We start from the raw sequence: 24,427 nt of genomic DNA, 5'->3' as shown, positions 1-24,427 counted from the left end.
TCTGTTCTCTGAAGCAAGTTTGTAGATAAGGACAAGAATAAAATATTTGAAGAAAAAATGAACTCGAAAAACTACATTTATTGCCTCAAATTTTAAAATATATCTAAAAATAACATAATTTGTATACATATCGCACCATATCTCCAAAACTGTTGAAATTTTCTTAACGTTTTCTTTTGGAAGTTAATACACTCTTTAATACTTAGCATTTATGCTAACGAGGGTATATACACTTTCATACGAGCAAAATGTGCCTCATCGAAATAACGGTTTAGACCCCAAGTATGTTTGGACGAAATGTGTTTCAGACAATTTGGAGTTGATTTAGCCAAGTCCGTCCGTCTGTCTGTCTGGCTGGAGCGCACGAACGGATCAACCGATTTGGTCCTAAATTTGGCCTTCGTAATATTTTGTGCAAACTTAGTTTAAGTTCGAAGATGGGTTATATGGGTCCACTGCTTCGGGTAGATCCCCCACAAAAGTTCGAAAATGTTCGGAAAATTTGTGCGCACGATAACTCTTGAAGGGAGTAACGGATTTTGTCCATACTTTGCACATCGTAAAACTTCTACCAGACTTAGATGAGGTTCCAATATGGTCCACTCCTGCGGGTACCTCCCACATAAAATTTTGGATAAGTTCAGTTTAGGACCTGCTCTCGAATCGCTTTGATTTTTGTTGTAACAACTTGTATTCACTCCCCCCATACGACGGTACAAGTTTCATCAGGGGCAAGTCCATACTTCCTAACCTTAAAAGTGCAAAAAACCCCTATGACACCGGGTGTAGTGCTTGGAGTGCATAATAATTCTCGAACAGATCTGCCGATTCGCTCCAAAATTTGGTTTCGTAATATTTTGTTTGAACTTAGTTTAAGTTCGAAGAAAAGCCATATCGGTCCACTCCTCCAAAAAAGTTCAAACATTTTCGGAAAAATTGTGCGCACGATAACTTGTGAAGGAAGTGACCGATTTGGTCCATATTTTGCACGTTCTAATATATCTACGAGATATAGATCAGGTTCGAATATGGACTATATTTGTTCACTCCTTCGGGTACCTCAAACACAAAATTTCGGATAAATTCACTTCAAGAACTGCTATTGAATCACTTTAGTTTTTGTTGAAGCAACTTGCATTCGCTGCCTCAATTACGACAGTAAACGTTTTTTCAGGGGCAAGTCCATACTTCTTGAGAAAACATACCGAAAGTTGTAAAAAAAACCCCTATGGCACCATATGTAGTGGCTGGAGAGCTCGAACCGAATACTGCGTCCACACTTAGGATATCGTAATATTTCTTCGAATATTAGACGAAATTCAAAGGTGGTTATTATAAATCCATTCCTTCCAGTACCTCCCACGCAAAAATTTGAAAATTTTCGCCAAAATTTTGGGACCTATCGGTCCAATCCTTGGGTGCCACCCACACAAAAGTTCAAAATTTTTGTGTGGTTAAGGGTCTGTTCGAGGATCCTTTGGAAATTTTTACCGAAGGTTTTCATAGTGGCCCTGTTTACAGCGATATTATGTTTTTTCGTAGGCAAGTATGGTGCAAACGCCCTATCCATATTTTTCGGGTCATACGCCCAAAATTTTGGAAACCCCAATAGATACATAATTTTCTTTTGGAGAAAAAAGTGATTCACTCCACACAGGCTGAGGGTATATCTCTGATACTTTTTACTTGTTTATTATAATTTTCAACGACAAGAAGCTCCGTAAATTGTGATTCTAATGGCTCCGTAAATGCTGGTGATCGGGTCCATCGTAATGTACCTGTGCAGTCTTTGTTTGATGAGTTGGCTAAATCCTTACAGCAAAACCTTGATGATCGTATGCAACAGTTTATGTCGGACTTTGAGGCATCTATGAAGAAACAGATAGATGATCACATACAACAGTGTATGACAAGTTTCGAAGCTATGGTGAATGATGTGGTGGGTAGTTTTCGATCGGAATTTATGGCGTCCTTACGCATAACTGATACCAATGTGGATGAGTGTCAGCGTAATTTAGCTAAGCTTAAGTCCGATTCCTTTGATAAATTTTCCCGATTTCAACGGGATAACTATGTTAACGAAAGGCGTATGAATCGTTCGAACATATTAATCAATGGCCTACCTAGAGGTATTGTCGACCTTCGTGATCCTATCATTAAGATAGTAAGTTTATGTGGGGTTGGAATCCAGGCAAGTGACATTAACCATTGTTGTTACGTGTATGGTGGAAAGTCTGTGCTGGTGAAATTCATTTCGGTTCACACTAGGGATACTATAATGGCTAAATTTCACCGTTGTAAATCGATTCTCCTAAAGGATGTGGTTGTTAGTGGTGGCATGTCACGGATTTATTTAAATGATCACCTAACTCCACCGGCTGCTCAGCTGGTTTATAAATGTCGGAGGTTGCGACGAGAGAACCGGATAGATAAATATGTTCTAATTAATGGCGACCTGCCTAAGGTTAAAGTCACAGCTAATTCTTCCTCTGAACCGCTAGTATTGGATGCTCTTGAATTAGAGCGCTATTTTGGCGCGTCTGGCGATAATGTTTCCACGCCTAGTGTGGGAGTAGTGGTGTAGTGTTTGATTGCAGTTTTCGAGAATAATTATTTTTATTGTCTTTATTTCCGCTTTTATATATTTCTTCAATTTCTCCATCATTGATATGAATTCTTGTAACCTTGGCAATGTTATTCATGATAATTCCTATTTGCGTTCATCATTTGGTGGTCTCAGCAATAGCCTTAATATCGGGCATTTCAATTGTCGTAGTTTTAACCTGTCTTGTAGGTCAGCTAAAATGTCTGAGGTGAGAAATGTGGTGGAAGATAGTTTGTTGAAAGTTGTTGGTGTTAGTGAGACGTGGCTTAAACCACACATTCCTTCGAGTAAAATTGGTTTGACGGGCTACTCTTGCGTCAGAAATGATCGTCTTGCGCAACGTGGGGGAGGCGTTGCTTTGTTTATTTTGGATACATTGAAATTTAATGTTGTGCATAAAAGTGATGGTAATAGCAATGTCGAATATCTGTTTGTTGAATTGTTGGATGGTGGTCGGAAGTTTCTAGTTGGAGTAGTATATTTACCTCACGGTAACTTTTCTGATTTCGAGCATAAGGTATCTGATTTTTTGGTGCGCTATCCTGAGTATGTTATAATGGGGGATTTCAATAGTAATCTTTTTGACATTGATACGTCTACAATTGTTCGGAATGCTTGTATAAGATTAAATGCTTCTATTATTCATAACTCTATCCCCACTCATTATAGCGCTGCACACAATTCTGAATCGCTTTTAGACTTCTTTCTTGTCAGTAATCCAGAGTCTGTTTTGGTGTCTGATCAATTTATATGTCCTGGTATATCTGATCACTCTTTTATATTTTTATCGGTTGATAGGTTAGTGAACTCCGTGCGGGAATATATTGAATATATCGATTATGGTGCTGTAAGCCAAGACACACTGCACGATCATATTTCTTCTGTCAATTTTTCTACACTGTATAATTTTTTTGATGTAGATACGCTTTGGAGTAGTTTTGAATCTTGCATTAGTGAAGTTCACAGTATTTTTCCCGTTAAAAGGATACCTAAATATCGACCGAATAATAATGAGTGGTATAAGTCTAGAGATATTGATTATTTTACGTCCTTGCGTGACATTGCGTTTCGTGAGTATACGAGAAACAAAAGTAGTGCAAATTGGAAAATTTTTTGCAAGACCCGTAATAAAGCAAAGTCGATTGTCCGTAAGGCAAAGAGAACGGCCCACTCCACTCTATTTGATAGTGCGAGCAGTGGTAAAGATTTTTGGAGATTGCTGAGGTCTACTGGTGTAGCTGCTGATAAATGTTATGACTGCGATGTAAGCCCTGAAGAACTTAATAGTATCTTTGTAAATAACCAAATTAATATAAATTCGACTTTTCAATATAACCCTAATCCTGATTATGGCAACTTTTCATTTCGTTGCATTGACTCTTTAGAATTGGATAAAGCTTTTATGTCTATTAAATCTAATGCAGCTGGCCTTGATGGTTTATCATTGAAGTTTTGGAAACGTATTTATACAGCGATCTCTAGGCACTTGCTTTATTTTGTCAATATCATACTAATGACTTCAACTTTCCCCACAGCTTGGAAAGTATCTAAGATTGTTCCTGTTGTAAAGAAGGGAGCTATCCATGATATTAATAGTTTTCGGCCTATTTCCATACTGCCAGTTTGTTCTAAAATTGTGGAATACTGCCTCAAATTTCAGATATCTGCATTTTTAGATAGTAATTCTTCCCTTCATGATGCACAATGTGGCTTTCGTAGGAATAGAAGTTCGGCTTCTCTCCTACTTGGTTTAACTGACCGTGTAAGGTCTAATTTTGGTGGTTCTAAAATCTCTGTCCTAGTTGCTCTAGACCTAGAAAAAGCTTTTGATCGTGTCGATCATGCATTATTGCTAACCAAGCTGAGTGTTTTGTATGGATTTTCTAATAATGCTTGTAAGCTCCTTATGTCTTATCTAACGAACAGAAAGCAGGTTGTATGTGCTGGTGGGAGGTATAGTGGCATTCTTCCGGTTAAAAGTGGAGTACCCCAAGGATCGGTGTTGGGTCCACTTTTGTTTATACTGTTCATTAATGACCTATTTCCCAAGCTGCAGAGTTGGTGCATGCCGTTTGCATATGCGGACGATATTAACTTGCTTTTTGTTGGTGAGGTCAGATTTTTACCAGTTCTTCAATCAAAAATTGATCTGGTTATGTCAGTTTTGTACTCTTGGATGTCAGATAACAATTTGAACATCAATCCGTCAAAGACTAAAGCCCTGTGTTTCTCCACTGTTCCGGTTCATGATCTGACATTGAAATATAGCAACACAATTATTGAGTTTGTACATGAAGTGAGCATTCTAGGCATCTTGTTGGATGATAAACTTAGCTTTAACCGTCATGTTGATATGGTAGTCTCAAGAATAAATTTTTCTTTAAGATGTCTTTATGCCACAGATATATATTTGCCCATGAGTGTTAGATATCGTCTGGCTCATAGTCTAGTTCTGCCTACTGTTTTGTACTGCTTGGAGGTTTACACTGGTGCAGGTCAGGGAATTATTGACTTGATTACGCTCGCAATTAATAGAGTAGTTCGCTATGTTTACGGCGTTAATAGGCGTGATCACATTACGCCATATACCATTAAATTACTAGGGACCTCTTTTCCAAATGTTATATAACTTCGATTACTGGTGTTTTTCTATAAGTTGGTTCGTAACCAATGTCCTACTTTTTTAATGTCTTTGTTCAACTTCTCCACTTTTACAAGAAGGAGCCAATTGAATATTTCTAGTGCTATTTATACCCTATACCACAATGTGGAAAAGGGTATAATAAGTTTGTTTTCCCAAAAATTCATGTAACGCCGCGAAATATTCGTCGTAGACCCCTCATGTGGTATACCAAACTTCATATCTCGACGAGATAAAGCGATTTAGCGATGTGTGTCCGTCCGTCCGTCTGTCCGTCCATTAAAAATTGTAATCAAGCTAGAGGCCGCAATTATGGACCGATTGTCACGAAATTTAGTATGGAGGTCGGGTTTGGACCAGAATAGAACTGATTAGTTTTTGGCGATGATCGTGAAATGTTAAAGGGATGAAATGGACCAAAAACAAAATTTTTGCTCGATTTTGTAGCCGCTCTGTAGGTCGCAATAATAGTCCGATCGGCGCGAAATTTTAAACGTAGTTTTGGTTTGAGATGAAGAAGTAGCGTGCAAGTCAACGGTATGATCGGATAATATTTAGCGGGTTAAATTGATCAAAACTTTTGTGTGAAAATTGGTAAAATTTCTAATGCACATCTTATAACAGCTAGCCCGGAAAGCTAGTGCACAGGGATAGTGGTATAGGGTATCACATGGTCGGCCCCGTCCGACTATAGTCTGTTCTTACTTGTTTTTTAATGGATAGTTCATTCGAAGTAAGAGTAGCGCGGCTATATAATATTTTGCCCAACAATTTAAAAGTATTTAATATATCACCAGCTTCTTTCTCAAGACATCTTCTGCAACACCTACTCTGACGCTCAGATACTTTCTCTTTCCATCGTTTGATGAACGCCAAATTGTTTTTTTTTTATTATTTTAGTGATCTCACTTATTTTTAACTGTCAGTTCAAATATGAAGGGTTATAACCTTATTATTATCTATAGTTTATTTTTTTTACATTTTTTTTTTAATCTTTTCTTACGTTTGAGTAGTGGGAATATAAATATTTGTATTTTTTTTAGCCTTATGGCTTGGAGTATTTGTAATTATAGGATTATATCATATACCTAGTTTTATATGCACTCTGAGTAGTGATAACATACACATATGTAATATAATGTAATTCATTTAAATTGGCCCGATGGCTTAGAATTATTGTAAAGTTGATAAATAAATAAATAAATAAATATGTCAATAATGTGGTGTAAACCCAAATGCGAGATCAAACTGATCATGTAAACAGTGTTTGAAATACGTGTTGTAAAAGATGTGATACAAAATATCGCTGAAACACCATGAAATAAGTATTTTAGTGTTTCAGAATATTTTGAAGAATGGCTGAGAACATTATTTTGGAGATTTTTGCAAAAGATTTTGTAGTCTCAGTATGTACTTTCAAAAAAATGCATACTACAAGTTGTTTCCTTTTCAGTGTTGCATAGTGTAATTTGTATGTTCCTGCAGGATTCAAAATCCTATACTGATTTAATTTGAATACATACAAGTCATGTATGGCGGCGTATACTTTGTAACAATAACCATACGCACTACTACACTGTTCAACACAATTAACGATATTTCGGTAGAGTGTTGGCCTTCCAAAATTTGGAATCCGGGTATATTATTTACCGCATTTACTCTGATCTTCTACCAGGGGCCTCAACAATTATGTGTTTGTGTTATGTTTTTTCACCATGATCCGTGGGGGATAGTGAAGAACCCCGGGTAATGTATGTGTTCCGTTTGCCACATGTCAACTTGGTGAGATGCAATGGGTGTAGGAAACGGTGCTCTGGTCTTGGCCGGCCCAGGACTACTGCGATAGGAGTTATGTTGCTTCTTGTTGCGCCAGATCATCCCAACGTGTTTCCAACTTCGTCGTCGAAATACGAAACACACCTGTAGTCTCCACAATAGCCTAACCACAAACGCAGCATCTGAACCCACATGTTGTTGTTCAGCGCCCCGAAAACTAATCGTTCATTCAATTCAATACATTTTTGCTGTTTACCTGCGTTAAAAATGCGTATTTTTGACGTTTTGAAACACATAGCTTCACAGTTGTTAATTACTACGGCGTTAAAAAACATAATAATTCACACATTTGCAGTCATTTGCCAAGCAACTGACGATACGGAAGTCAGCCAAAGTCAACGAAATTTTAGACTTTATGAGTCGATAGACCAACGAACTTTTTTTGGAAGGATGGTACAAGAAGCGGAGGAGGAGGACAGACCTATATCGCTTGAGCTAGACTTTAGTGTCCCATACAAGGAATGCATGGGACATTGGATGGGTCACTAAAGTCTAGCTCAAGCGATATAGGTCTTTCCTCCACAGTAAGTGAGGGACTGTCGAAGTAGAATTGCTTAATGTGTACATACCAAGTTCGCTTTTAAAGAACTTGTGCTAAGGGACATGAGCTTTGGCATTCCGCCCTTGGTAATGACCAGAGGAGACAATGTTGGTCCAACAAATTGATTGCTTCACATTTTGTACGTTGAACGAAGGCGTTCATATGAAGATAAGACGAGATTGCCACAGCTCGCCATATATCACACTGCACACGGTGTGATGAATGACGTGTCCTGGTAACCCGTAATTTCTCTTTGCTCAGACCATCTTTCAATCATCGTCACCGTTAACAGACCACCCGACTTCATAACCTCTTGCCGCCTTACATTTCGAAACTATGGAAAAGCTGATTAACAAGGGTTCAGAGAATTTACCAATTACCGCTTCAGAGGGCTGCCTATTACCTCAGATCCTCGGATAACTGACAGAACTTTCCGGAACAGCATCACAGCTGCAGTTGGTATTTATGTCGCAGCCGCTCGCCACATACCTGCGAATACCAGAAATCAGGCTACAATTCCCAGCAGAGGAAACGGGACTAGCAAATGAGCGTGATTAACTTCGCCGTACGAAGTCAACAGGTAAGTAGGCGAACATGAGCGGAACAAGTAAACAAGTATCAGTCGGCTTTGCTGACACAAATATACCATCAGCCTGTGTAAATTGAAACACTTTTTTCCCAAAAAAAACTTATGTATTTAGGGGGCTTCAAAATGTTGGCGTATGAACCGACAAAAATTTTGATTAGGAATAAAGTTCAAAAGTTTTGGGGTGAAGGTACTGGACCTACATAGACCATAGGGGGTTTTTACACCCTTCGGGCTGTTTTCTCAAGAAGTATGGACTTGCCCCTGAAAAAACGTTTACCATCGTCATTGAGGCGGCGAATGTAAGTTGCTTCAACAAAAATCAAAGTGATTCGATAGCAGGTCTTAATGTGAACTTATCCGAAATTTTGTGTGGGAGGTACCGGATGGAGTGGACAAATATAGTCCATATTTAAACATGATCTATATCTGGTAGATACTATTCGAATGTGTAAAGTATGGACCAAATCGACCACTCCCTTCAAGAGTTATCATGCGCACAATTTTTCCGAACATTTTTGAACTTTTGTGGGGGAGCTACCTGAAGGAATGGACCGCTATGGCTCATTTTCGAACTTATACTAAGTTTGGAAACAATATTACGAAGTCCAAATTTTGGATGGAATCGGCATATCCGCTCGAGAATTATCTTGTACTCCAACTACTACACATGGTGTCGTAGGGGGTTTTCAACTTTCGGGCTATTTTCTCAGGAAGTATGGACTTTCCCCTGATGAAACTTGTACCTTCGTGTGGAAGACAGCGAATACATGTTGCTACAACAAAAACCAAGGCGATTCGAGAGCAGGTCCTAAACTGAACTTTTCCGAAATTTTGTGTGGGAGGTACCCGAAGCAGTGGAACGATTGAGTCCATATTGGAACCTTATCTAAGTCTGGAAGACATTTCACGATTTGCAAAGTATGGACCATATCGGTTACTCCCTTCAAGAGTTATCGTACGCACAGTTTCGAACTTTTGTGGGGGAGGTACCGGAAGGAGTGGACCGATATAACCCATCTTCGAACTTAAATTAAGTTTGGACAAAGCCAAATTTTGGACCAAATCGGCTCATACGTTCGAGGGTTATCGTGCGCACCAGCCAGCCAGACAGACGGACGGACATTGCTAAATCGACTCCAAATTGTCTGAAACACATTTCGTCTAAACACACTTGGGGTCTAAAAGCGTTATTTCGATGAGGCATATTTTGTCCGTATGAAAGTGTATATACCCTCGTTAACATAAATGCTGAGGGCATTACAAGTGGCTAGACCACCTGAAGCAATCTAACATTGATACAGGATTAAGTAAATTATGGGCATGGGTTAAATCACTCCCGAATCCGGTAAAGAAGGATGATAGAATGACTGCTACTTTCAACGGCGTGACAGGGACAGATCGGAGAGGTGTGCGTTACATTTTAACAGCCGAAACACGAAATCTTCCAAAGCGTTGGGCCCATACGGAATCTCAATATTAATGTTTAAGCAAATGTATGAACCCGGAGTATGAAATCTACCGTTAACCACTTATATTGTACCAGAAGCCTGGAAAGTTGGCAGGTTGATCCCGTTACTAAAGCTAGGCGAGGCGAATCATACAGGCCGATCTAGCTTTTGTCGCCAGTAGCAAAGATTAAAGTTGCTGGCCGACAGGTTCTTGTGAAAATGTTAGCCTTAGGATATATAGACAAGGTACAAGCGAGACGCCTAAATGCGTATTGGGCCCGAATTGATGACACGACATCCAACACATGTCCTGCTTGTAATTGGGACCGCACGGCACTCTGCATTTGTCTCATGATTATATAAGGACACATCCAATACCGGTTGCAGCATTTTTTTAATCTGGACACTGGGTTGTTACAACAACGACTTCTACAGAGATATAACGGTTTATCGTGTCGTAGAACCTCTTCCTTACTTCTACTCAACAATACCGGGATCAGAACTATGTAAAATCAAGAACTTGTTGGTGAGATGAAGGTAATATCGATTACTGCAGGCTATATGAAGATGAAACAGTGAGTACCTAACGTGTCAGTGTCCAATTTTAAACAACACTAGACACAGACTCTTCGATGAATATATGTTCTCGTCTGTCTCATACCTATCAAGCATTGATTCAGCAGTCATTGTCATTTACTCAAAAAGTCTGCATGAGAATGGGGAAACTGCTCTGAACGCCTTAAAGTTTTAAACTAATTGCATTCAACTGACGACTTCCTCTTTGTCTATCTTCTTCTCTTTCCTGACTACCCGCCGTCTAACTTTTTATACCCTCAGCCTTTAGGCTATGAAGGGTATATACACTTTCATACGGGCAAAATGTGCCTCATTTATCTATACTTTCTCTTCTACATAAAAGATGATGGGTGCCAACGATTTAAATACCACCATATCGACGCCTCCAAACAATAGTATGCTAAGTCGACTTAGCATGTTTTTAAGTTCTTTACATTTTTACATTTTACGTCCTTTAACTTAAATTCTGTCAAATTTTGGTAATGATCGGTCAATCCGAACAGAAGTTATAAACAAATGTTTACTCAGAATAGTAGTGAAGGTCAAAGAAAACTGTAAACTTTGAGAGCTTCTCCTGCAAAACTCACTTTTCAGACTTAGCATACTATTATTTGGAGGTGTCGATATTATTAAGCTAATATAAATCGAGGTGAACTCATTTATATGGGGGAATACTGCCTTGTCCCTTGTGGGTTGTTTGTGGAATAATTATTATAAGTTATTATTACATACAGGATGAAAACAATGGTCCTTTGTTCTCCAGTTAAACAAATGCTCGGCATTGTAAGGGCTTTTATGGCAGGAAGGGCACCTGTAGGAGTCACTAAAGAACGAATTTTTCTTACAATGAACTGCTAACTATACGAAATTGGTAGAGAATGATGACTTAGGACTTTGATACATCAGTAGCCAATTAAGGCTCCTGAGACCGCAAGTTGTTGCATGGTTTTCATAGACTTCCCATTCGAAAATCGGTTAACGTCCGTTGGAATGAAGTCTTAAATCTAAATGTGTCAATTTGCGTGTTCATATTCCACCGAACGCGTTCTTCTTGAAACATAAAAATCAATAAAATTTAAATTTTAAAAACTTACTTTGGATGCAGTTGTTCATCTTTGGGTTCTGTGATATCTGTGTCTTCGGAATCTTTTTTGCTCTGCTCCAAATTTCGTTTATTCAGCAAATCTTCAATGTCAACGACAACAGTTGTTGTGGGGCTTGTCGTACTGCTGGATGAACAACAATTACCACTACCGCAACCACCAACATCACCGCCACCACTAGTAGTTTTATTTGAATTGGCAACCGAACCATTGCAAGGTCCACCACCAGTCATACCACCACCACCATTTGGTAACATGTCATCATCATCCGATGATGAATATGATGTATAACGACGACGTTGATGAAGATTGCCAGAATTTGATAACAGATTCGCTGTAGAAATGGTCGATTGAAGATCAGAATTTTCTAAAAGTTCAAAACACATTAAAATATTTTTTCAAAGCTAAACTAAAGAAATAAACTTACCCGATTCAGGGTTAGATAATTCACGGGCATATGTTAAATATTTTTCATAACGTTTCTTGTAGCGTTGATGCATAACCAAACAGCCAACAGTTACTGAAAGTTGTGGGCGAGAAAAGAAATATATTGTTAATGGAATCCTTTTGAAAGGTAAATTTGTTTTCGTTTTTAAGTTCTATTCATCAGATTGAAAACTTTATGAAAACATCATTATGGAACTAATAACACAACTGTATTGTATTGCTAATATCACTAAGAAAAATCATTTTAAATATTCCTAGTGGACTTAACTTGTCCATTGAATATTGAAAACTTCTTTCTTGAAATGTATGTTAACACTTGAATAAAGTCAATGTTTTAGTTAGTAACTCTTCAATATCAAAATTTCTCATCATAAATATGTATTTATAGTAAAATGACATGTTGCTTTCCAAGAGAAAAACTTATATTAAAGACATTATAGTAAATGTTTTGATGAAGTCTTTAATAGGTATTAATTACCCTAGGGATTTTATATTCGCTAAGTTAAAATATAAACCAAAAGCGAGGCGTAACACAAAGGGGGTTATTCTGAACGAAAATTCCCCGTGAGTTTTGTCTTTCCGCCGTTTCAACTTAAGGGAGAAAATGAAAAAACTCACGGGGAATTTATATTCAGAATAACCCTAAATATTGGGAATGTGCGGACTTTTTTCTTAACAGAAATGTTAGAAAACCCATAATCACAAAGTATACAATTAAATTGATCTTTTGATACCGATAATAAGAGGTTCATATATTGTTTAAGTACATCTCAGGATAACAAAATGCCATTTTTAAAATTCAATTATTATATCTCAACATACCAATGAAACACATCACCAACATAAATACTGATATAGCCGCTTGAGCATTGCCATATTGAAAACTGGGATTATGTTTCTCACCAGACATTACATTTCTATCAAATGCCACCAATAAACCAGAAATTAATGTTGGAACGCCCCAAGCAAAAGCCACCTGAAAATTAAAAATAGTTTATTAGTTCTAAAATTATATAGACCAAAATTAATGAACTATTTACCATATAAGGCCACAATTTCAACACAAAACATAGGCTACGACATTGTAAAAATAGCAACGAAATAGCCAATATGCCAGTCCATAGACGTGAACTGTAGGTACCAATATTGAATAAGAAGAATTGTATCATCAATGGCCATTGCTGATGATGTTCCAATTTCGACCAAAGTATTACACCAACACAGCACATTAACTGCAAAGTAACAAAAATAAATAAATATTAAAGACATTAATTAAAAAAAGGTAAACTGCATACTAAAACGTAGAGTAATTTTATTATAATCCTGGAATATTGTAAACATTCTACAAGTGAAATACCGAATAATTACTATGTAAAAGTAAGTCCGTATATGATTTCGATAAACATCGGTCAGATGCTAAAGATGTCCCACGGCAGCGGGTTCTTACGTACCGGATTGACACGAAACCGAAAGTGTTTCGGCCAGCGGCTGCCAACCCAGCATTATATGCTGCTACAACAACAACAACAACAATGGGAGCTTTCTGGAATTGTTCTTTTTCGGGATTATTAATAATAATTGTTCCACAAACATCCCAGATGGGACAAGGGAGACTTCTCTCATATCAATGAGTGCACGCCGATTCATATTGGCTCAATGATATGGGACCTACTTTTTATTGCCGAGTCCGAACGGCGTGTCTTACGACACCACTTGTAGAGAAGGTTTTCATGGCTTAAATACTCAGGAAATGTCGCCAGCATTACTGAGGGGGAATTTTGCCACCGTTGAAAATTTGATGTTGTTTGGCCTGGGATTCGAACCGCCTTCTGAGTGCAAGGCGGACGTGCTAACCATTGCACCACGGTGGCCCCCGGGATTATTACGGAATGTATTACGATCCAACACACTACGCCAACGTAGTCCTCCTGATGTTCGGGTAGCGGAAAGGACGTTTCGAGACATCATCAATGCTGCAGCCGCTCGCCATATACCTGCTGGTCGAATACCCAAAGTAAGACCAAATTTCCCAGCAGTGGCGACGGGATTAACAAATGATCGTGATGAGCTTCGTCGAACCAACCCCGACGACCCAAGAGTTAGGGAGCTGACACAGGAAGTTAACAGGCTGGTCGGCAAACATATGCGGAACAAGTGCTTAAATCATCCGAAGAGTTGCAACATTGGAGCCGGTATAAGTAAATTGTGGTCAACGGTTAAGTCACTCTCGAACCCCGGAAGGAGGGATGACAGGACCTCAGTCACGTTTGGCGACGTTACGTTGACTGGCCCGAAGAGGTGTGCAAGTTACTTCAATCGACAATTTGTCGAGCACACCGAGAGTGACAGGGCGAAGAGAAGAGTGTTACGTCGCATTAGATCTCTTCCTGCCGAGGGTGAACCACCACAGTTTACAATGGATGATGTTGCGAATGCCATCAGGAACGCTAAATCATCCAAAGCGTTGGGCCCTGATGGAATCTCCACGGTAATGTTGAAACAGCTGGATGAGTGGAGTATCTCACTAAAGTTCTCAACCTGTCGCTAGCCACCCTTATTGTTCCCGAAGTCCGGAAAATGGGCAGGGTGGTCGCGTTACGGAAGTCAAGCAAGGATGCCGGCAAAAGTGAATCGTACAGGCCGATTTCGCGTTTGTCGCCCGTAGCAATGACCCTTGAGGCCTTAGTCCTCCCCAGTATCAGGATTAGATATCAAGTTGCTGATCATCAGCATGGATTCCGTAAGCAGCACAGCACGACAACAGCGTTGCACGCCATTACCACATATATTTTTGCAAGGAGTCAACCATAGACAGCCGTGTGATGGAGCAGTAATGGTGGCGCTTGACTTATCAAAAGCCTTTGATACTGTCAGGCACTCCACGCTGTTTAAGGACATTGAGAAACCCCTCCGGCCAAGCTTGAAACGTTGAATAGTCAACTATATGTGTGAACGCCAGTCGTACGTGGAATTCAGGAACAAGAAGTCCAAACCCCGTGGAGTGAAACAGGGAGTTCCCCAAGGTGGGGCGATATCTCCGGAACTGTTTAACTTCTACCTATCCTGTATTCCACCCCCTCCAGACGGCATCGAGATGATGACATCTGTGAGAGACTGAACAAATATTTTACCGATCTTACCACCTTTTTCCACGCGAGGAATATGTAGATTTCTGCCACAAAATCTACAGCCACTCTGTTCACCACATGGACAGCGCAGTTTGGGAGAGAATTGAATGTCGTGGTCGATGGTAGCAGAATTCCGACCACAAACTGTTTCAAAATTTTAGGGGTCACATTCGACACTACTTTCAAGTCGTGCGCGCAAACCACAGCTATCCTCGACAAACTGAAAAGTAGGAACAAGGTCCTCAAGTCCCTAGCCGGCAGCAGATAAAGAAACCTTGTTGACCACGTATAAAGCGATAGATCGGTCTGTGGTAAGCTATGCGGCGCCAGTTTGGTCCCCGAATTTATGTGACACGCAGTAGGATAAGATTAAAATTTGTCAGAACGCCGCCCTGAGAACCATCTACATGAGGAGGCAAAGATTCTTCCAGTACGGCAACATAATGAGATGCTATCGTTGCAGTACTTGCTCGGGTGTTACCGTGAGAGCCATCCCAATCACCATCTGCTGGTCACCGATACACCCAGACATATCAGGAAGGATATTCATGCTCTAGAGACGGAGGTCCAGCAATATAGGACAGAACTCTAGATCAACAGGCATATCAGGCAGGATTGAACAGCATTCACACGGATGCAGTTGTTAAGGCCATAAGCAAATATAGTGTGAATAAAGTCCTCGAAATACATCCCCCATCTATCGCAACTGAGGAGCGTCAGCTGCCACGACAAACTAGAGTAGTTTTGGCTCAACTACGCTCGGGATATTGCAGTCGCCTAAATTCTTATTGAGCGGAAATCGACCGCGCTGTGCAAGACATCTGCCCAGTATGCGGCATGGGCCCCCAAGACACAAAACACCTTTTCAACTGCCCAGCCAAACCTACTCATCTAATTCCAGTGGATCTGTGGTTACATCCCATCGAAGCAGCCACTTTCCTGGAAATGGAGATACCCCCGAGGCAAATTGAACAGAGGAACGAACAAATAAACATAACAAAAACACTGTTACAACAACAATAAAAATTTTAGCAAAAATCTTCAAAATAACGAAAATCGGGAAATATGGGGGATATACCAAAACATGGATTTATGTTGATGATTTTTGGTGGAGAAGTTTCGTGACCACATATAACCTCTAATGTCAAATTACAGCTAGTTCGGTTAAAAATTTTAGCAAAAATCTTTAAAATACCGAAAATCGGGAGGTACCGCTAAATGGGGGCTATATCAAAACGTGGATCTATGTTGACGATTTTTGGTGGAGATGTTTCGTGTCCACATAGAACCTCTAATGTCAAATTACAGATAGTTCGGTTAAAAATTTTAGCTATCAAAAATCGGCAGGTACCGTTTATGGGGGATATCCAAATAATGGACTTATGTTGACGATTTTTGGTGGAGACATTTCGTGACCACTGGGAACCTTAAATGTCTGATATTGATATAGATCTTCTTGGAACTTGATATACGTTTGGAAAAAATTATACCATGTGCAAAGTTTGGATCAAATCGGATATTTAGTTAGTGTCGGCACAGATTTCTAGAGCTTGGGCTTCTCCTCGAAGAAATTTTTTGTCGTAATAGGGGAAACCCCGCTGCATTAAAGTTTGAGAAAATTTGTGAAATTTTGGGGGTTATTCTGAACGTAAATTCCTCGTGATTTTTCTCACTTTCACCTTTAAGTTCTCACCGGAAATTTACCTGAAGGTCTATATTCGAACTTAATTTATATCTGGGAGAAATATTGAGATGTGTAAAGTCTGGACCAAATCGGTTACTCCCTTTGGGAGATATCATGCGGACCATTGTGAAGAAACATTTGGAGTTTTTCTGAACGAAAATTCCCCTTATTGTTGTTGTAGCAACGCAAATGTGTTCGTTCGTTATCAGGTTCCTCTGATCCAGATTCAAGAATTCTGCAACCTGGACTGGTTGCGTCCATAAGGAATCAGGAGACAGGTGAGTGGGGTTAGCTGGGCAGCTAAACAAATGCAGTGTATCGTGTGGTCCCAATCCACATGCTGGGCATGTGTTGGGTATCGTGGCGTCAATTCGGGCCCAATACGAATTGAGGCGGCTGCATCGTCCGGATATCACCCCTCCTTGGGGAACTCCCTGTTTCACTCTACGGGGTTCGGACTTCTTGTTTCTGAATTCCACAAACGACTGTCGTCCGCACATATAGTTGATTACCCAACGTTTCAAACATGGCTGTAGATTAGTCTTCTCTATATCCTCGAACAGTCAAGAGCCACCATGACTGTTCGGTCACACGGTCGTTTCTGGTTCAGTCCTCTACTGATATGTGTGGATATGGCGTCTAATGCTGTTGTAGTACTATGTATTTTCCGAAATCCATGTTGATGTTGGGCAACTGGAAAACACCTTCTCATCAGTGATGCCTCTAGGATCTTTGCTACAGGCTTCTGGTATGATATGGGTGGCTAACGATAGGTTCAGGACACTTGTTAAATACTCAACTCCAGGTTCATCCAGTTGCTTAAGCATTACCACAGATATTCGGTGTGGGTCCAACGCTTTGGTTGACTTTGTGTTTCGGATGGCTTCTGCAACATCGTACATCGTAAATTGTGGTGGTACCTCCGCGACTGGAGGGGCTCTTCTTATACGACGTAGCACACTTCTCTTCGCCCTATCACTCTCGGGGTGTTCTATGAACTGCCGGTTAAAATAACACGCGCACCACTTTGGGTCAGTTACTGTAACGCCGTTGAAAGTGACTGCTGTTCTGTCATCCTTCTTTTCCGGAATAAAATTCCCCTTGTTGTTGTAGCAGCATAAAAACCTACGTAGAAGCATAGGTTTTTTTACTTTCTCCCTTAAATTGAAACGGCAGAAAGTCAAAATAACCCCCGTTATGAAGTTTTGTGAAAAGGTACCCGATGGAGTGGATTTTCGAACGTGATCAAAATTTGTATAAGAGTTATCGTGTGCGCCAGCCAGACAGACGGACGTAAATAGCTAAATCGACACCAGATTATCTGAAATGGATTTCGTACAAACATACTTGTGGTCCAAGTGAAGCCTAAAACCTGAGGAATTAGACAAATAATTCTTTAAACTCACCTGTGATAAAACTAAACAGAATGTTATGCGATGAGGCAAACGTTTAAAGCGTTTTGTTGTGATCAATAACAAAAGCATCCAAATACAAGCTGCCACACCAGCTACACTAATGTCAAAGGAGAATGCATCCAATTCATGGAGATAGTCAATGGGATTAAGATTTGTTAGGGAAATCATTTTAGCCGAGATAAACATCAAAGGTGCCGAGATGAATGTACACAAGACCATACTTTTGGCAATCTAAAAAAAAGAAAGAAGCAATAAAGTTGTATTGAAATTTAATTAAATATTTTTTTTTTGTTTCCAATCTCACCAATTCCACTTCAATGTTATATTGTGTGGCTATTACAAACGCCCCTGGAGCAGCGGGAAATGTGCCATAGAGAAAACCAAAAGTACTCAATTCTGTGGTATCATTAAAATCAGAACCAGCCTGCATAATGTTGACAGTTTGACGGCACACCAATGGGAGGACCAAGCTAAAAGAAGAATGACATTTAATATCCAATTAAAAGAAGAAAATCAATTTTAGGATGGTGATGGAAATTAAATTGATATATGTATTTTATTACGATCGCTTACATTCGACCTGGTTTCCATCACATACATATATATGTGCCAAAATCCTTTTCTGTTAACTTACATTTTAACCAATATCAAGATGCCCGGCAAAAGAAATTCTGATCCCTTCAATGAACGACCTTGGCCCACAATTTTCAAACCCAATAAAAATAAAGCTGTGGCCGAAAATGATTGACCAAAAACGCGCAAAACACTAGCCAACATTTCAGGAAGACCATTGGCAAATATAAACGAACCCGCCACACCCAATAGAGTCATCAATAGCAGGGGATTGAAAAATAACGATTTAATGGTATTGAATACCAGCAGGGTTTTTTCATTAAACAGACGATTACGTTTAACCATTTGTTCTGCCGGACATGTTTCCGGACATAGTGGGGGATTTTGTATCTATAAACAATGAAAGAGAGAGAGAGAGAGATAAAACAGATTTGACATGACATGGTTATTATTATTTTCGTTATTAACACCACTTACCTGTTCCGTTTTATTTTTAGCAATTTTTGCAATTTCCATTAAGATAAGACCAATTGGATTTAATATGGCCAATGAGATGGGTGCCATTAAATATAAATAGGAAGCATATTCAGGGTGGACATCATGATATAGGGCCATAACTGCAAAAGAAGGAAACATAAAATTTGATTTTTATTTCGTTCCTTTAAATTTTGTCTTTCTTTGAATAAAAACTCACCAATGGGATAACCAATAGCAAAATCATTACTCTGCGTACAAAATATACCCAATAAACCAGCTCGAGCATAATTCAATGGCCTTGCAACGATCAACGATATCAAGAGCACCACAAAGAATACAATTGCCTTGGATATCAACATTGCCAACAGAAATGTCCAATTAACTTTGCTCCAATTTAGTTCGACCAATGAAAGAAATATCAGCGAGGGTAGGGCAAATGTGCCCACAAATGTTCCGAGGCCTTTTGTTTCGGCATTTGTGATGATTTTAAAACGACCAGCAATATAACTGCAATGAGAAGGCAAAAAAAAAAAATAAGAATAGAATTAGAATAGAAAGTGGAAAAAATTAATGCAACTTTTTAAATGAGAGCAAAGCTTGGTTTCAGGGTCAACCTTATCGCTAATTGTAACAAAATTTAAATTATTAATTGACTTAAAGATGAACTGTGAAAAATAATTCTAAACCAAATATTTCTTGTTAAAAACATTTGAAATTGCATCAGCAAATCGTCACCATAAATGCCCAAAGACGTAACCGACACGCAAATCGAAATTCGTTTTTTGATGGGATCTGATACATAAAGCTAAAATACATGCTCTGGCAAAATTTCGAGCTTCTACGTTCAAAAATAACGATCCTATGAAGAAATGGTATTTCGGAAAATGGGATAATATTGCAGATTTTGTTGTTATGACGGATCCCAAAACCAAGCCTTTCCGCGGTTTTGGTTTCATTAATTACTACCATTCGTGTAGGATTGATAATATCCCAAATACTCGCCCTCATAAGATTAATTTTCCATAAAACTGTTTTTCATTTTATAACGTTTTTTGCTTCTCCTGTAAATTTTTGATTTTGTGGGTTACGTCTTCGGGCATTTATGGTGACGAAATAGTTTTTTGAAACGACCCTTAGGAAAGTGTGATGTTGTTATTTTCATAATTTAATCATGGGTGTCGTAGGCGATGACGCTGACGACCTATGATGTCAATACCCAGGCCGTGGGTTCTTCCATACCAGATTGACCCGGAAACATACAACACCCGTGTTCCGGCCAGCTTCTGCCACCTCTGTGTACATATGTTTGTATTTGTATCGTTTTTCTGTGTTGGGAGCAGCGAATGCCGGAATCCTTGCTCCGGATTTTTTGGTCCCTGCTGGGATTGAGGAAAACCCAAGACCTCTTGATACACTCAAAAGTTGGTGAGAACCCCTTGCTCCAGATTTGTTGGTCCGTGCCGGGACTCAGGAAAACCCAGGACCTCCTCATACACTCAAAAGTTGGTGAGATGCAATAGATGCCGGGAATGGGTGCAGTGTGAGGGACTTCCACAGGCGGAAACACAACCCCATTGAATCGTCATACCCATCATTAATCCGCTTTTGGAAAGACATAACCGACTGGTCTTGGAGGACTTTAGTGCTCATCATGAGTTGAGGCATTCGGTCTTAGGCAATTGCCAGAGCGGTATACGGCTGGCAGAGCGGATTGACAGAACTACGTTTTGCACGGCCAATGAGGGCGCTCCAGCAGAATTAACGAAGAGTGTCACACTTCAGCAGATATTAAGATAGTGTTAACTGACAACCCATCGTTTTTCTTGGGACGGACCATCTCCCCATAATTATCTCCATCTGCGGACCGCCTGATTTCATCACCTCTTAACGCCGACTTTCATCAATCATGGGAAAGCTAATTGGGCTAATTTTGGACAGTTCACTAAGCACCCCAACAGAGATCTGCCGGGAGCCGGGAGTGGAGTATCTAACTAAAGTTCTCAACTTGTCGCTATCCACCCTCATTGTTCCCGAAGTCTGGAAAATGGGCAGGGTGGTCCCACTACGGAAGCCCGGCAAGGATGCCAGCAAAATTGAATCGTACAGGCCGATTTCGCTTTTGTCGCCCGTAGCAAAGACCCTTGAGGCCTTAGACCTCCCCAGTATCAGAAATAGCTATCAAGTTGCCGATCATCAGCATGGATTCCGTAAGCAGCACAGCACGACAACTGCTCTGCACGCCATTACCACACATATTTGTCAAGGACTCAACCAGAGACGGCCGTGCGATAGAACAGTGATGGTGGTGCTTGACTTATCAAAAGCCTTTGATACAGTCAGGCACTCCACGCTGTTTGAGGACATTGAGCAAACAACCCCCTGCCAAGCTTGAAACGTTGGATAGTCAATTATATGTGTGGACGCCAGTCGTACGTGGAATTCAGGAACAAGAAGTCCAAACCCCGTAGAGTGAAACTGGGAGTTCCCCAAGGTGGGGCGATATCTCCGGAACTGTTTAACCTCTACCTCTCCTGTATTCCGCCCCCTCCAGACGGCATCGAGATCGTAACGTATGCGGATGTTTGCACGATCCTGGCGTCGGGTACCTATCCTGATGACATCTGTTAGAGACTGAACAACTATTTAACCGATCTTACCACCTTTTTACATTGGAGGAATATGCAGATTTTTGCCACAGAATCAACAGCCACTCTGTTCACCACATGGACAGCGCAGTTTGGAAGAGAATTGAATGTCGTGGTCGACGGTAGCAGAATTCCGACCACAAACTGCCCCAAAATTTAAGGGGTCACATTCGACGCGCCACAGCTATCTGCGACAAACTGAAGAGTAGGAACAAGGTCCTCAAGTCCCTAGCCGGCAGCACTTGGGGTGCAGATAAAGAAACCTTGTTAACCACATATAACGCGATAGGTCGGTCTGTGGTAAGCAATGCGGCGCCAGCCTGGTCCCCGAGATTATGTGATACGAATTGGAAAAAGATTAAAACTTGCCAGAATGCCGCCCTGAGAACAGCAACATGGTGCCTCCTCAAATCTTCAGTGGACCATCTACATGATGAGGCAAAGATTCTTCCAGTAAAGCAACACAATGATATGCTTGCTTTGCAGTACCTGCTTGGATGTTACCGTGTTAGCCATTCCAATCATCATCTTGTGGGTAGGCTCTAGAGGAAGAGGCCGAATGATACGGGAGAGAACCCCTAGATCAACAAGCGTATCAAGCAGGTTTAACTAGTATTCACACGGATGCAGTTGCCAAAGCCTTAAGCAGTTATAGTGTGAATAAAGTCCTCGATATATATCATCTATTGCAGCTGAGGAGCGTCAGCTGCCACGACAAACTAGAGTAGTTTTGGCTCAACTACGCTCGGGATATTGCAGTGGCCTAAATTCTTATTGGGCGGAAATCGACCGCGCCGTGCAAGACATCTGCCCAGTATGTAGCATGGGCCCGCACGACACAAAACACCTTTTCAACTTCCCAGCCAACCCTACTCATTTAACTCCAGTGGATCTGTGGTTACATCCCATCGAAGCAGCCACTTTCCTGGAACTGGAGATAGACCCAGAGCCAGATTGAACAAAAGAACTAACGTACAAACATAATACCAAACACTGTTACAACAACAACAGAGATCTGCCTATCTGCTGTACCCGCTCGCTATATAACTCCTGGTCGAATACCCGTAGTGAGACCAAATTTTTCAGGATTCGCAACCCCATTGACCTCACAGTCGGTGAGCTGACACTGGAAAGTTGACAGGTTATTTGGTGAATATAAGCAGAACAAGTGACTAAATCATCTTGATAGTGTGTGATCAAAGTTATGAAAAACTTATAAAATTTCTGCCGCAAGAAGGACAGCTTCTCACTGAGATTCATCCTTAACTTTCTTGTGTGTTTAATGATTCTATGCAATCTGTTCCCACAAACATCCCCGAAGGGACAAGGGTGACTTCTTTTATAACAATGAGAGCATCCTGATTCATATTAGCTCAATGATATGGGACCTACTTTTTATAACCGTATCCGATTGACATGTTTTACGGCAGCACTTGAAGAGAAGTTTTACATGGTAAACACTCTAATAGACATAAAGGCAGTTGGTATAAAAAGTTTGTTTTCTCTGCAAGTCTCACAACAGACTACATATGTGTTGGGAATTCAGCTATTGTAAAACTATGCCTCATCCCGACGAGCCCTTCCGAATAAAATTATTGATTATAAAACACTGTATCAGCTTATTTTAATCGTGTTTTTAATCTCCAAATGAAACATGAAAAAATATTTTGTTTAAAAAAACATGTCAGAAATTCATCACAGAACACGTGTTGGTTGTAATAAGTATTACAAATGAAATCTGCACATACATACAGTGAAATAACACAGAACTACATACATATGGCTCCGCAATATTGAATTTAATCATGCCCTACAACACATGCTTTTGGCGGATTTAAATTCCGTTTAGGAAAACTTTAATTTTTTCTTGAAAAGACGTGGAGATGTCTGCCGGAAGAAACTTCATGGATACTGAAATGGTTTTAGGTATTATAAACAATTGAGGAAGATAAAATAGCACAACACACCTAAAGTTTTGATAATAATAAATCACAATACATGCAATCAGATGCAGTGTTATAAACACTTTGAATACGTATCAGTCTAGATAGAAATGGGCGCGTGTCACGATCGTGACCCTAAACAAAAACATATATACTGTTCAGTATTTAGTAGTCACTAAAGTGCTTAGCCATTGTTGTTTAATGTCACGATCGTGACACGGGTCCATCTCTACATCGGTCTGATGTTAGCTTTCCAGAGAAGTCTTCAGATTTGTCAGAATATCATACAGTATTGAGATATATCCATTTACATGTTCCCAATACAGTTGGGTAATCTAGTTCCTAGTTCACTGTACTAGTTCCAAAATGTATGAGTAACGTCATAAAATCGAACGTGCGGTATTGCGTATACGCAGATAGTTTATATAAATAATGTGGGTCATTGGATCATAGTTCCATATAGTTCTTTTGACACACTGTACTAGTTCCAAAACGTATGAGTAACGTCGTCATATAATCTACACACCACATCCTTAATGCACAAAATCAAATTGAATTTAATGTGCAATTAGGTATTTCAATATGGCAGTACCGTAAAAAAGAACCCATATTCATGTAGGAGAGAGAGCATATTCATGCTCTGAGACAAAGGGAAAACAACAAATTGCAGGGCAAACAACAACAAAACAGTTGTCTACCAGCAATCAGTTGTTTCGTAAATGCAGAAACTGTCGTCTGTCAGGCAAAAATTAAATGCAGATCTTAATGCAAACTAA

The 24,427-nt window shown here is 39.9% G+C and overlaps 1 protein-coding gene across 1 annotated transcript in view; it reads right to left on the bottom strand.

Annotated features, from left to right (window-relative positions):
- The window catches only part of anchor (integral membrane protein GPR155 homolog anchor), a 77,825-nt gene that overhangs the window by 1,910 nt on the left and 51,488 nt on the right, over positions 1 to 24,427 (bottom strand). The window contains exons 2-10 of the mRNA XM_073982354.1: positions 19,281 to 19,570; positions 19,064 to 19,203; positions 18,648 to 18,976; positions 18,318 to 18,483; positions 18,005 to 18,244; positions 12,827 to 13,018; positions 12,609 to 12,762; positions 11,767 to 11,859; positions 11,331 to 11,706 (exon numbers count right to left, since the gene is read on the bottom strand). Of these exons, the coding sequence (XP_073838455.1) occupies positions 11,331 to 11,706; positions 11,767 to 11,859; positions 12,609 to 12,762; positions 12,827 to 13,018; positions 18,005 to 18,244; positions 18,318 to 18,483; positions 18,648 to 18,976; positions 19,064 to 19,203; positions 19,281 to 19,570 (1,980 nt within the window). The remainder of the gene's footprint in view (positions 1 to 11,330; positions 11,707 to 11,766; positions 11,860 to 12,608; positions 12,763 to 12,826; positions 13,019 to 18,004; positions 18,245 to 18,317; positions 18,484 to 18,647; positions 18,977 to 19,063; positions 19,204 to 19,280; positions 19,571 to 24,427) is intronic.

Source organism: Musca autumnalis, unplaced genomic scaffold, assembly GCF_047663935.1.
Source record: "Musca autumnalis isolate F117 unplaced genomic scaffold, ASM4766393v1 scaffold_4, whole genome shotgun sequence".
In the NCBI taxonomy this organism is placed as follows: Eukaryota; Metazoa; Arthropoda; class Insecta; order Diptera; family Muscidae; genus Musca; species Musca autumnalis.
The sequence above is the reverse complement of the archived record's forward strand: the minus strand, read 5'-3'. Positions and strand labels throughout refer to the sequence as shown.